The sequence below is a fragment of the Cuculus canorus genome, chromosome Z, assembly GCF_017976375.1.
Source record: "Cuculus canorus isolate bCucCan1 chromosome Z, bCucCan1.pri, whole genome shotgun sequence".
NCBI lineage: Eukaryota > Metazoa > Chordata > Aves > Cuculiformes > Cuculidae > Cuculus > Cuculus canorus.
In genome coordinates, this window is record NC_071441.1 from 15,541,838 (window position 1) to 15,555,859 (window position 14,022).

General features: G+C 44.0%; 1 protein-coding gene across 1 annotated transcript in view; it reads right to left on the minus strand.

Annotated features, from left to right (window-relative positions):
- The window catches only part of DMRT1 (doublesex and mab-3 related transcription factor 1), a 60,861-nt gene extending 50,342 nt beyond the window's left edge, over window positions 1-10,519 (minus strand). The window contains exons 1-2 of the mRNA XM_054055522.1: window positions 10,145-10,519; window positions 7,014-7,200 (exon numbers count right to left, since the gene is read on the minus strand). Coding sequence (XP_053911497.1) covers window positions 7,014-7,200; window positions 10,145-10,426 — 469 coding nt within the window. The 5' untranslated portion in view covers window positions 10,427-10,519. The remainder of the gene's footprint in view (window positions 1-7,013; window positions 7,201-10,144) is intronic.
- Between the last annotated feature and the right edge of the window lie 3,503 nt (window positions 10,520-14,022).

Here is a 14,022-nt window from a genome sequence, read left to right on the forward strand (position 1 = left end):
CACTCCCCACTTATATCTTTTCTAAAAACAAGAAGAAAGCCCCACACATTTAGATAAGTCATAATAACTGTTTCAAGGACACAGAAAGGAACAAGAGGTTAGCCGCAGATAGTGCAATAATATGCCCACGGATAGAAAATTCTTAGTACATCTTCTGCTCCTGCTCTATTCCTTATCTCAGTGTTCATAATGACAAATGGAAAGAACAAGCATAGATAACTCTGTAAACATAAATGCACATATGCAAATCCCAGTGTGATGGAGGAAGAGCATCCAAGCCACAAAGAATAGGATCTGCCCACTAGCCCTACTGACCTTTGGTGGGAAGAGAAACCCTGAGCACCTGGGTGCTAGGACAGTGTACACAGTAAAGCCTGCTCAGCACACAGAAAATGCTGCTCAGCGGATACCTTATTCTAACTGGTAGCTCTGCTTCTGGTAACGTCGCCTGGTGTGAGAAAAGTCAGGCAGAAAGATGCTGCAAACACATAAAGCTAAAGCTCAACGGTGCAAAATTTTGGAAAAAGCAAAAAGCTGTTCTGAAATGTGAAAGAAGGATGGAAATACCTGCTGAGCTGCCTGTGAGTTTTCACATACACCTCTCTCGCCAAAAGGCAGTCACAAAAGCCCTGGGGCTGAGCAGACCTTCTCTCCCAAAGCAAGTGGGTCTGGGTAGGTCACGGCTGGTCCCCTGGCTTACCCACTTCCCTAACACACTGCACAAAGCTCTTCCTAGCCCCTGCCTCTGGTGAAGACAGCCCTGGATGAGCTGTGCAGTATCATCTGCACAGAAAAAGAAATTCAATCTTCTCTGAGGTCTTCCAAATCATTTTACACTACTATTAATTGTTACATTTCCACCAAAGCTTTAGACAGGATCAAAGCCCTGACAAGAAAAAAATGAACTCCTTCATTTAGAGACTTAATTCTGAAAATTGCTGCTAGTTCTACCTGTTTCACCAACACAACAGAAATACTAGACTTTTGACAGAGTTTGTGCTTCACTCTATAAACACGTCTGGCACTTCAGATATTAACTCTCACATGCACCCAAACACACCCCAACATACACATACAGACACACACATGAAGCTGCGAAGATGACAAACGAATATTGCTTTAAAGCAGGAACAGGGAAAGTGCAAGCTTTGCAAGCTGCCAGCTCCAGAGCTGGAGAATTAACTGGAAACATCTAATCAGGGATGCAGAACTCTGTAACGTTATGATTTATTTAAGACAGTCAAACAACAGCCAGAAGCAATGAATCACATAGGAGATGACAAAGCTGCTGGAGATTTCCGTCATCTAGTTTAACCTGCACATTGATCAGAGTTTACCCCCATATTAATCACTTGAGATCATAATCTAACACAGTCTTAAACACCTCTCCTGATTATGCTTCACTTACCCCCCTTGTCCTTACGCAGGTCACTCCGTGGCTAATTGCACTTCTACTTAGGGAAAAAAGTGTCTACTATCTAATTTAATTTTGCTTTTTTTAGTTTCAAGCCGTTGCTCCTTGTTATGCTGTCTCAAGCACTGTAAATAATCCCTCCTCCTCCTCCATATTATTACCTCTCAAAACTGTTATATCCACCCTTTGTCTCCTTTTCTACAAGCCATGCATCATTTTTTTTTCACCCTTCCCTCTATCCTTTCAGATTTATCTATGTCCTTTTATAATGAGATGCTCAAAACTCCTTTGCAGCATTCCCAAGTATGGCAAAACCAAAGCAGCGTTGAGAGGCAGAAACGGCCCCCTTGCTTCACAATTTTTAACAACTCTGAGCCAAACACCTGTGATTGAACTGAAAATTACAAAGGCACAGCCACCATACTGTGGAGTGCCTCGTTCATCACATATCTGCCTCAGTCACAAATTAAAAAAGCCTAGTAGGGCAAAGGTTTACCTTAAAACAAGGAAAGACTGTTCAAAGCAAAACACTTCTTGAACATTTCCTTAGTCCAGCTTCAAAGAGATTTAGCAACTGAGAAAACTACTGTACAGGCAGATGACCATCTACCGCCACTGCTTCCCAAGACAAAGTTTAACTCACGCTGTAAAAATAATGTCAATGTAAGAGAAACAAGATGGTTCACAAACTCTTGTGAGACACACGGAAACGTGATTCTTTTCCTCTCACCTTCACTGTAAAACAACTAGAGAAAAATAGGTGATCATGGATGGAAAGTATTAAGTTAATTACAGCTGAAGAATGCAAAATTTATTTCTTTGCCAGCTGTTACAATCCAGCAAAGACACATCATGTTCAACCACACTCTTTTTCTTTCTAACAGAGATTTTTTGGCTGTGGGAGAAGCTGAGGAAAAGCCTGGGAAGCAATGCTTGGCTCTCAGTATTGAAAAAAAGTTAGCAGGACCAGGAGGCAGCCAGCAACTAAAACTGGTGAAGACGTAGAAGTGATGGCAGAAGAAAGTAATTCTTAGAAAGTAACAAGGACACTAAGACAAAAGGATGGTGGACCAGTAACCACTGCAGACCCACAAAGACCTCTGAGGATATGCAGCCACCATGATAGCCCTGGCACAGACAGGCAAAGCATCTATTGCATCCTTCTCCTCAATGCTCAGCCCTGCTCATGCTGCTGCCATCTGAACTAGCAATCCTCTTCACTACATGCCTACCCCTATGATGCTAATTTTCTGTTCAAATCCAATGTAGATTTGGTGATCGAGTGTTTTTACTTCAGAAGAGTCAGAATTCCTTTCCCAGGCTTGCAAATGCTGATCAGTATTGAGGCTGGCTGAATTTCCAATTTCAGCATGTTGACAAAGTCAATATAAAAAAGTAGGCATTTCACAGATTCATAGAATAATTTAGGCTGGATGGGACCTCTGGAGGCCAATGAGCACAAACTCTGCTCAAAGCAGGGACAGCTTCCCAGTTGACTGATCTTGCTCAGGTGCCATCCAGCTGAGTTTTAAGTTCTCCCCAAGGATGGAGGCTCTGCAACCTCTCTGGACAACCTGCTTCACTGCTTCAAATGCCCATGGCAGCTTCCTCATGCTGCCCACCAGTTGACAGAACGACAAAACTGAAATTCTGACAGCATATGACAATATATTGCAAAAACTTAAAAGGACACTCAAAAAAAAAACTTCTTGCTTTTTTTTAAAAAAAATACCATGACATCTTCCAATTATAACAACATATTTTTTTACCTTATTACCTGTGCAATGTAATGCCTGCAAAGTCACAGCATCAATTTTTTAAATTAGTATAGTTCACAGAAAGGTCAATGCAAAAGTTAACATCAAAAAAGGCAAAGCAAGAGGAAAAACATAAAGTAGGGTTTTCAGAGGCATCTAGAGCATTGCAAGTTGAAACGGATCTCAGTACCATCATTCATTAGGCATAGTATTATTGCTGACCCCACTAGTCTCTATTTAAGAGCACATAAATCTCCATCTGTTACTAAAAGAGTTTCAAAGTGAAGGCAGCACCTACGTAGAGAAATGTAAAAACACTATTTTGTTTCCATAAAGCATAATAAACATAGTAAAAGGAAACAACAAGCTCAAGTTTTTTACTCACAATTGTTGACAATACGTTTAACTCATCAACCAGGGATACTATGGAATCACCCAACAATGCCATTATTAGCAGTGACTGAGAAGTCACAAGGAAATCCAGCCACAGCAGAGCACTGGCACAGGAGCTGGCATTCAGCATCACACAGTAATCTTGCCTAAATTGGATGCTTCTCAGTTGGCACATAGGATCAGAAAGAAGGGGTGGTTTCCACTACCTTCCAGCGACTATGTGATGCATGTTGCAGCCATGCCACCCCACCTGCCACATGAGAAACATGCCCAGCGCCAAATAAAATGAATGGCACCGACTCCTTTCTTTAGTCAGAGCAGCTGTCATGCAAAGGTGTTCAATGACCAAACTTGCCCGCTGCCACCTGCTGATTTCTGTATGTTAAAATGGCAGAGATGCCAAACTGACATTGAACAGAGAAAAAAAAAGGTTTTAAAAAATCAGTATGTCTGAAAGGCACATTTTAAATGCCTTGTCATAGTCTTTTCCTGAGTTTTGCACAACAGTTAAGACAACAAGATATACTTACCCTATAGGAGGAAGGACAATTACTTTAGATGCCCTAGGATCATCACTTAAAAGGCCTTTGCTCTAGCAACCTGCAACTTTTAAGGGAAAATGCACAGAAACTAGAAAATCTGTTCATAAGAGGTCCTGCTAATTGCCCTGCAGCTATTCTCTGCTCCCTTCCAACTACCCTGCAAACTCCCAATTTGCTTTTGAGAAGGGAAGATACAATCCATCCAAAGTAAATATGGGTAATGAATCGATCTGAAAAATTGTCTGGTTATTATAAATAAATATAAATATTATAAATATAATATAAATATTATAAATAACTGTCTCACAGTTATTTCTGATCTGCCGATAAAATGGATACAGCGAGGAAAGACTCTCTGGCACTGCGTCTGATTTGTGCAACTCCTTCACACATTACTCCTCTGCCGGCAAACAAAGCTCTATGTGATGGGAGTCCAAAAGAAAAACTGCTCTTGCAAAGCCAAAACTTACAGGAGGAACAGAATTACCACTGACTAAAGCATCTCTTGCCCAGTCTAATGCATGCTGTACAAGGCACACTGCACTCCCAGGAGCCACCAGTTCCCCTGGGGCTCGCAAGGAGCTGCTGACTTCCCCTGCCATGAAGGGTTTCACTCTCTGCCTGCCTTAAGCACTATTCTAAATTCTTGCAAAATCAGCATCTCAGCCTACCAAACTGACACACTGTGAGGCTTGCTCCAACACTGTCTCTCATTTTGCCAGCAGTGGAAGGCACCAGCAAAATTACAGAACAGAAATGCATGAATTCTTTGAGCACTTGGTCCTGAAACAGCCTGACACCTGAAACAAGAACTTCATGCCACATCACATCCAGCAGTTTTTTACCTAATTAAAAGATATTTACACACTAAAAAGAGAAAAGCATCAGAATATTTAAGCAGCTTTTCTCACTGAAAAATCAAACTTTCCAGGGTGAAGCCTGTACTTTAACATTCGACTAAGCCACCCTACAGGTCTAGCTGAATGGAGACGGCCTTCTGCAGCTTCACAGCCAGTACACAGTCACTGGTGGTGTTATATCCATACCCACAAGTATTTCCACTGTTTTCAACAGTTGAACCTACCAAAAAGTTTCGGGACAGAACTTAAAGCAACCTAGCCACTTTCCAGATAAATGTGAATTTTTGTTGCTAAAAAAAAATTATGAACCCAATTTCCTATTCATTCTCAGGTTCATCCATTTCTGGTGAACAAAGCTGACTTGGCCTTGATTCTTAGCTGGAATGATATTTCTTTGGAGATGAAGCCATGTGTTTTAAATGTTGTCACATGCACAGAGTTATGCAGTAAAATGCTTGAGAAGCAATGTATTTGAATTGCTCACAAAGAAAAATCCGCTCTAAGAAAGATGACTGCAAACCATTTACAATTGCTTTGACCAAAAATTTTCAAACAAATCAGATTACTTTAAAATTAAGTGTTTACAAGTCTTTATTCAAGCTTGCAAACTGCCTTAAGCTTTTTTAATGAACATTTTTTATTAAAATACAATAATTTAATTAAATCAATAGAAATTATTGAAGTGGGATTCATAAATATCTCCTCTGACATTTTAAAAACATTGAGATGAAAAATTCATGTAGATTTTCTTGACTGTAAGACAATTTCTTTTTGTGCTTTCTCTATAAGCGAGTGTTTTCTTGTTCTTCTGAGTTACAGACAATCTCTATACATTAGTGAATATACTACTTTAATCTTTAGCCAGCTTTTTCCATGTCTATAGACAAAGCATGCAGTAATCCAAATATGAAAGGAGTAATTGCATTGATTCAAAGGTGACACTAACATGACTGCAATAATGAAAACAAAAAAGCTAATAAAAAGCTATTTATTGTTTTATCAACCAGTTCTTCTAAAAGCTTTCCAAAGAAATTCCTCTACAAACTGCCTGTCTGCAATGGATGTAACAAATCCATCTGACACGGCTTTAAATGGCCTGCAAAACAGAGTGATGATGTTTGATAGACACACGTATGCACTGTCCTTTTATTAGTTAATGCAAGGTATAGTCCACTTCAGAAGCGTCTTTTTAATCAGCAAGTATATTCACTTGTATTATTGACATCAGCACAGATGATTAAAAATGAAATTTTCTTTTCCTTTCCTCTGTTTTTTCGTTTTTGTTTGCAGTCTATACAGCATTAGTCAATTTAATCGGTTTCATTCTTATACAGACTCAATTGCTGTATCTGTCAGACATAAGCACTGTATAGGAAAAAGCATTTTGCATAGGGTCTTCACTTCAGCGCCTTCAAGTCCAGGTTATGCTTATCCATGCTTTCACTGAATCTGCAGCCAAATACTGCTAGCTCTTTTTTTGCCGGGTGTTTTTTTTTCTTCCAAGGGTAAAATGCAACACAGTAAGGTGCAGTAGAATAGCTAGATTGCATTAGCCTTTCATACTTTATCACACCTGGCCTCACAGAACAGACGTACCATCACACGAAGTCATGCACGGTGGGCAGCTTTCTGCTGCTAGTCTCAATGATACTACCTATATACTTGGCTCCTATGCAATGCTGAAAATGCTCCAGTTTTAAGATACACAGCCAGCCAACACACAGTTGCCAGGACTGTGTCAGGAGCATGCATTTTGGAGGAAAGGAGAAAAGCTCCTCATAAACCTACACCCTACTGAACTAAACTATAGCACCAGTCCATAACAAACTAATTTTGATTCTCAAGTAAAAATAATCAATTATAATATGGAAGACTAATCATGGGTTCCTCCATTCTACTAACCTTAGTGACAGTGCAACACGGTTCTCGGAGAACGGACTCTCCACAGCCCTGCACTGCAGAGAAGGGGAGAAGTGCAACAGCAGGCAGGCATAGCAGCATCCATCCTGGCCCAAAGCAGTTAAGCATCACTCGCCCAGCACCTTACCTGACAGTGTGCTAGTTGCTGTCGTGGCTGCACTCGTTGAGTGCGTAGGGCTGCTGCTGCTTTCCAACAAGAGACAAGAGCTGCCACCATTGTTCTTCTTAACAAACGCCTCAGGGGTACTGGGCAGGGGTACGGGGAAGCTGATTCCCAGCTCCTCTTCCTGAGCTTGCTGCCTTCTCAGCGCAACCTGTGAACAACAAAAGGTGTAGGACATGGTCTCCGGCTTGAGCACAATTTTTAATGGCAACAACAAAAGACTCAAACTCAAGGCTGTTTTCTGTACTCTCTACAGTGTTTGATGTCACTATCCAGCCAGTGAGTAGAGGAGGACATAAAGGATGTTATAAAGCTATTTAAAACCAAGCCCTTTTTGTGTCCAAACATCTACGAACAAACCTATGAATTACTGCTGCCATATACATCTTCCTCCAACAGGATCACATGAAAATGTATTAATGCTGAGTGCACTCACCCGAAACAGCTGCCCTTGGGCAAAGCATACTGTGAGAAGTGTAGCGACCACCCTCCTCTCAGCTAATACAGACCTGCAGGGCTATGCTCTGCCTCTTCATCAACATAACACAGCTCTTCATGAGGAATTGTACCTGCAATGTGCTGCTCTGTCCAAGCTTGCTGGGCTCCCTTGCTGGCTCTTTGCTGTAAATCTAGCTCTTCAAGCGAGTTTCAGCACACAACACACTGTATACAGAGAGCCATCATGGAAGAATAGTGGCAAATGCGGGGAAGTATCCTGCGAGCATCTTAGCTGGAGTCACACATCACTGCAGGTAGCTGGCCAGGCCTAGAGCAGCAGGACCTCCCCATTTCTTCCCCAACACTGATGATGTTCCAAAGCTTAGCTGACACTGGCCAAGACAAGCATTGCATAGTCTGGACATTGGTGCAAGTAGAGCATATTCATTGCGTACTTCTGCCTCATCTGATCTGCAGATTGGTTTTGCACAGCTGTCCACTCATGCCAAGTCGTAATACATGTCCACGCAATATATATGATACTGGGGGCCTTACAGCAACCTACCCTGCAACCTGCCAGGTAACTGACTTGCATATGTTTGAACCTTGAAAATCTGTCCCAGATTACAAACTCCCTGTTTGAAAAGATGGGTTTTCTTACTGGAAGCTCTTCTGGGTGACTTGCACAGAACTTCCCTCCATTTCCATGTTCATCAGCAAAATTCTTCTAATACAGACACACAATACTGTAATTGAAATTAGTAGTATCTTTTGCAATAGAGACAACCTAAACAGGAGGTGTAGAGTAGCAAACACCATGCGTAACTTTGACTTCACAAGCCAGTAACCTTGACTTGTAAAATTCCATCAGCACCAACGGGCTTATTGCAGAAGTATATCAAAAGGAGGAAAGTCAGACTTTATACGGCTAACTCCCACACTGATAAGGTTTACTTAGGGAGGCTTTCAAAGTCTCTTTCAAACACCAGGCAGGGAAGAGAAACCCCCTAGGAGGGCCACTGCCAGAACCCACTAGCAGGAGGCATTCAGCACCTGACAGAAGCTGCTGTACAGCAGGAGAACACTATGTGCAGAAGGGCACACTTGCACTGGGAATACCCCATTTCATGCTTCCTCCCAGGAGGCAGGCAGCAAAGGGATCCATGTTCACTGCACCAGGCAGAGAAACACATGTAACTTGGGCACAATAAACCCCAGGACTGCCAGAACACCGAACAGGAGGCATTCTTTAAATTAACAAAAGCTCCCAGTGGGTTCAGATGACATTTAGAATACTTGTACTAAATAATTAAACAAATAATCGGGAAAGGATCTAATCCAGAGCTGCTATGCTTTTTAAAACCTGCTGTCGGGACGCTCATTTTACAAGGGATCAAGAAGTTCTGAGCATGCATTAGCTGCAAACGGGGTCAGAGGTTCTGGTATCACTGCCATTACTTGCACCAGCAGCCCTAACGCCTTCCCATTAATTGTCCGCACGGGACTATCTGCAGGAAGAAGCTGCGACCAGGCACGCTGGTAGTCATTACAAGCCCAGGAGTCCTCTTAACGACCTTCTAGATATAAGGATCGCGAGGACTAATCCAGCGGTCACTTGCACTGCTAGAGAGCTGTAACTTCAGGGTGCCTACCTAAAGGAAAAGTTAATTCCTAGACAGAACTGGATGCAGTTTGGTTTCTCAGCGAGTACCACCCCGCCCTGGTTTAGATGTAAGACGACCCAGCCACGCAGCTGTATACAGAGCCGCCCTAAGCAAAATCGGGAACAGCGCCGTTAAAACAAAACAAAACAAAAAAAAAAACCCAAAAAGTGTTTTTTAAAATGGATTCAAATAAAGCCACTCAACATCAGGAAAAGCAGAAATACCGAATTTGAAACCACCAGCGGAAAACATACTCGCTAGCCAATTAGTTGGCTGGATTATTCGTTATAGAGTTAAACACGAGTTGAAAAACGGCAGCAGGACGTTAGGGAGAAGCTGGGCTCCGCAGGCTGTACCCCGGACCCGCGCGCTCGGGGCGGGCGCCGCGCTTCGGCTGCTGCTCACGGCGCGGAGCCACCGGGCGAGCCGAGCGCCCCGCCGCTGAGTCCTACACGCGCCTTCGAGGCATCGCCTGCTTTTATGCAAGAGGGAAAAAAAAAAAAGAAAACGACTTCTAAGAGAGCGAAAAGCCCGGTTAACCCAGGAGGACGGCGGCGCTCCCCGCGGCCGCGCTGTCTCAGCGGCACCCGCCGCTCCCCTCCTGCGGGCACCGCGTGAACACGGAGAGCCCGCGGGCACCGAACTCTTGCAGGCACCGAGCCCTTGTGAACACAGAGCCCTCGGGGGCACCGAGCCCCTACGGGCATCGATTCCCTGCAGCCACCGAGTCCTTGTGAACAGAGTCCCTGCGGGCACCGAGTCCCCGCGGCCACCGAACCCTTCCGGGCACAGAACCCTCGCGGGCATCGACTCCCTGCGGGCCCCGAGTCCCCTCGGGCATCGATTCCCTGCTGGCCCCGAGTCCCCTCGGGCATCGATTCCCCGCGGGCCCCGACTCCCTGCGGGGTCCCGGCTGTCGCGGTGTCCGAGCCGCGTGTCGCCGCCGCCCCGGCTCGGGCGGCGCTGTCGGTGCGGGTGCCCCGCGGGGCTCACCTGCGCTGCCATCACCCGCTGCCGCTCGGCGATGAGGCTGCACTTCTTGCACTGGCAGTCCCGCCACATGCAGAACCGCTTGTGGCCCTTCAGCGGCGAGGAGTAGCCGTGGTTGCGGCAGCGGGCGCACTTGGGCAGGCGCGGCGCCTTCTTCCCCGCCGCGACCCCCTCGGCCGGGGCGCCCGCCGCCAGCGCCGCCGCCGCCTTACCGAAGCCGCCCGCCTCGCGGCGCGGCCCCGCGGCGTCCGGGGCCTTGGGGAACGCCGGGGAGTCGCTGGGCATCGCGGCGGGGCCTCGGGGGGTCGGCGCGGCGCTGCCCTCCCCGTCCCGTCCCGCCGCCCCGCGCGTTTTGGCGGGCGGCGGTGCCCCACGCCCGCCCCGCCCGGGCCGCCGGACCTCGCTCGGGGCAGCGCCCGCCCCGCCCCGCCGCGCCGCGCACGCGGGCCTCGAGGGGGGCACGTGCCGAGGGGCGCGGGGTGGCCGGGAGGGGTGGGAGCGCCAGTTCCACCGGGCCGAGGCCGGAGCCGCTCCGCTTCCCTCCTCTGCGAGGGTTCTGGTTCCCTGCCGGGAGCTGTGGGCGCTCCGAGCCGCGAACAGTTATAAACGCACTGCGTAGAATCGCAGAATCGTAGAGTTATAGAATCACAGAACCACACAATCATAGAATCATGAAATCATAGAATTGTAGTATCATAAAACAGTAGAATCATGGAATCATAGAATCATGGAGTCGTAGAACCATAGCATCATAGGATCATGGAACCATAGAAACATAAAATTATTGAATCAGAACCGTAGAACCATAGAATCGTAGTCATAGAATCATAGAACCTTACAATCAGAACCTTAGAATCGTAGAATTGTAGAACCATAGAACCATAAAATGATGACATCATAGAATCGTAGTACAATAGAATCACAGAATCATGGAATCATAGAATCATGGAACCATAGAACCATGAAATCATTGAATCAGAATGGTAAAACCATAGTCATAGAATCATAGTCATAGAATTATATTCACAGAATCATAGAACCATAGAGTCATAGAATCATAGAACCATAGGACCATAGAATCATAGAACCATAAAATCATAGAACCATAGGACCTTAGAACTGTAGAATCGTAGAATCATAAAATCATAGTATCGCAGAACTGTAGAATCATAAAATCATAGAATCACAGAACTGTAGAATCATAGACTCATAAAATCATAGAACAGTAGAATAGTTTGGGTTGGAAGGGACCTTAAAGATTATCCAGTTCCAACCCCCCCTGCGATCAATATCTGTCAGCTGGCAGGTGGTCCCAACAAATAAAGCCAGTGGGACTGCGGTGGCAACCCAGTGAACAGCGGCTGTAGAGCACCTGTGGGTGGCTGGAGCAGGAATACTCTGCGGCCAAGAAAGATGCTTTTTCTTTTACATAGGCTCCTCTTCCAGCTTGGCACGGTGTGATTTATGAACCTTTGCAGCTCTACAGATAATATTTACAGTATTAATATTTCCTCTGTTACACCATTAAATCTTTCTGGGCTCAACTTTAGATGATGCTATCTTCATGCTGAAATGAAACTATTAAATTACATCTCAATCTAAGATGAATGACAACTGTCAAATGAGTGACTCAACAGAGATGAAGCAGAAAGCGCCTGAGATTATGTGAGGCTGATTTATAAAGATTGCATAAAGATTTCTATAACCCCAGCTTCATGACTCAGCATATCAGATGGTAATAAGTTACAGTAGGTAGAAATTTATTTCTGCTAGAAGAAGCCAAGGAAAGCTTCTCCCTCTTCAGGATCAGCTGTCTCCCAGCTAATTCTGCTCAGACTGAGCCTCCCTGCTGGAAACAATCGGTGCCTATCACAGCCTGAAGAAAGCCCCAAATCCCTGCTGCTTGACGTTTTGAGTTAACATTCAGTGAATTACATTTAAGGAACTTTCTCCTTTGTGGTGTACATTGGAGACATTTATGGCACTTCCGATCCTCCAGAAAGACCGCATTAGAACACTCCTGTTAAGCCCCAGTCTCGAGCAGTTGAAATCAGAGGTGCCAGCAGAATCTGGGTGGGCTTGATGCAGAGGTGTGACAATCATGGAAACTGAACCTTTTCCCTTGTATCACTTTGCTGGGGTTGACATTTATGACATCAATAACTGTACTGTTTTCTTGCAGAAGAGGAGATTAATACAATGTTAGTGGAACAACAATATGGTATGCCTACCCGCCTAACAGGGTATGTCGCCAGTATGTTAAGGTGAACAATGCAGACAGGCACACTTAGCTTCCCATATCAAAACATAAAATCCCCCCCTGAATGAAACTACTCGAGATCTTCTCAGTTCATGGAGACGTTGATCAGGTTCCAAAGTTGTTGTGTAGGAGTACATCTTGAAAGTGAAACTCCAGTTTCTGAAATGCGTGGTCGAGCACATGCATAGGGATGTTTTCAGGTGCTCAGATGCGAAATGTCTTGAAGTCACCTGAAAATGCAAATTAAAAAGGAGATGAAAGAGGCTAAATCAAAAGAAGAAGGAAGGCAAAATAAAATAAGAACCAAGAAACTGAGGTATGAAAAGGTAGTAGAAGAAAAAACACATCAAAAATGACAGGAGAAGGAGGAAGAGCAAAACTGAAAGGAGTGAAAAAAAAGAGAAGAACATTGCATAAAACAAACAAAAACAAAGGAGAAAAATAGCAGTCACTAACTCCTTACATATGACTTTTCAGTAGGAACTAAGTGAACAGCCAAGTGCAGAGATGAATGACTAGATGCAAAAAATGCAACTGTTCCAAGAACATTAATTCAACTCTCTTTCACGTAACTAGCATTTTCTACTCCTGCTTTTCAGGGTAACTGCATAGATCTCTGTTATCTGTAATGTTACATAACATTGACAAGGAACAAAATATTAATGTTGATATTACCTATCTAGTATTTTGTGTTCTGGATGAATACCATCAAAATACCTATATGCCTGATGAATACAAGTAGGCAGTCAATCCTTTAACGGTAAATTGCTTTGGCTTTGCGAGCTCAAGTTGCACTTCAAGTATAGTTTTTTTTGTTATGTTTGTCTCTAATTTTTTTATGGTTATTTGGTAAGGATGAAGGCACGTTTCTAGATTGGGCATCTGCTGAAGTCATGAAGGAATAGGCGATGGTTACAGACTGCCGGCAGTTTTAACAAAAATCAGAGCAATCTCACTGCACATCTTCAAGAAATCGTTGTAATTCATTTAACCTGAGTCTAGTGTCTCTAATTTGAATCCAGGAATGATGTCAGCAACTAAACATTACTTCAGTTTGCTAGCATCCTTGGAAATAACTGTAATTTATTTTTCAGGTGAAAAAAAAAAAGAAGAAAAATCAAATGACATTTTTGCCTTTTATCTAGGTAGCTGATAGTTATCCTTCAGCTTTAACTTTTTTTGCACAAGTCTTCAAAGGACAAAATGTCATCTGTCAGTGATGCTTTTGTCTTTTAGCAATGCATGTCTTTGGCTGATCCCTTGAACCTTGCAAAAATATTGCATTTCCTAACAAGATTATAATTTTGAGGGATGGATGTGAAGAAGCCATGTCCCCACCACCACATTTGATGTGATTGAACAACACAATAGAGAGGTCACAATTTAAACAGGACTTGATTCTGACACCATTGCCTGGAAAGCAAAAGTCTTTACTTTCACAGAAGTTAGTGGAGTTGAGTGTGCTTAGAAAGTCCATTTTAGAAATCTGCTAGATCTTTTTGGTGTTTTTTTTTTCTTTTTTTTCTTTTACCTTTTTTCTATCAAGGCGTCAAGCCTGAGGGATTTTGACCTCTCTGTTCACATCAGATCGTTTTGACTCTGCCAGGTCATTTTGCATGGC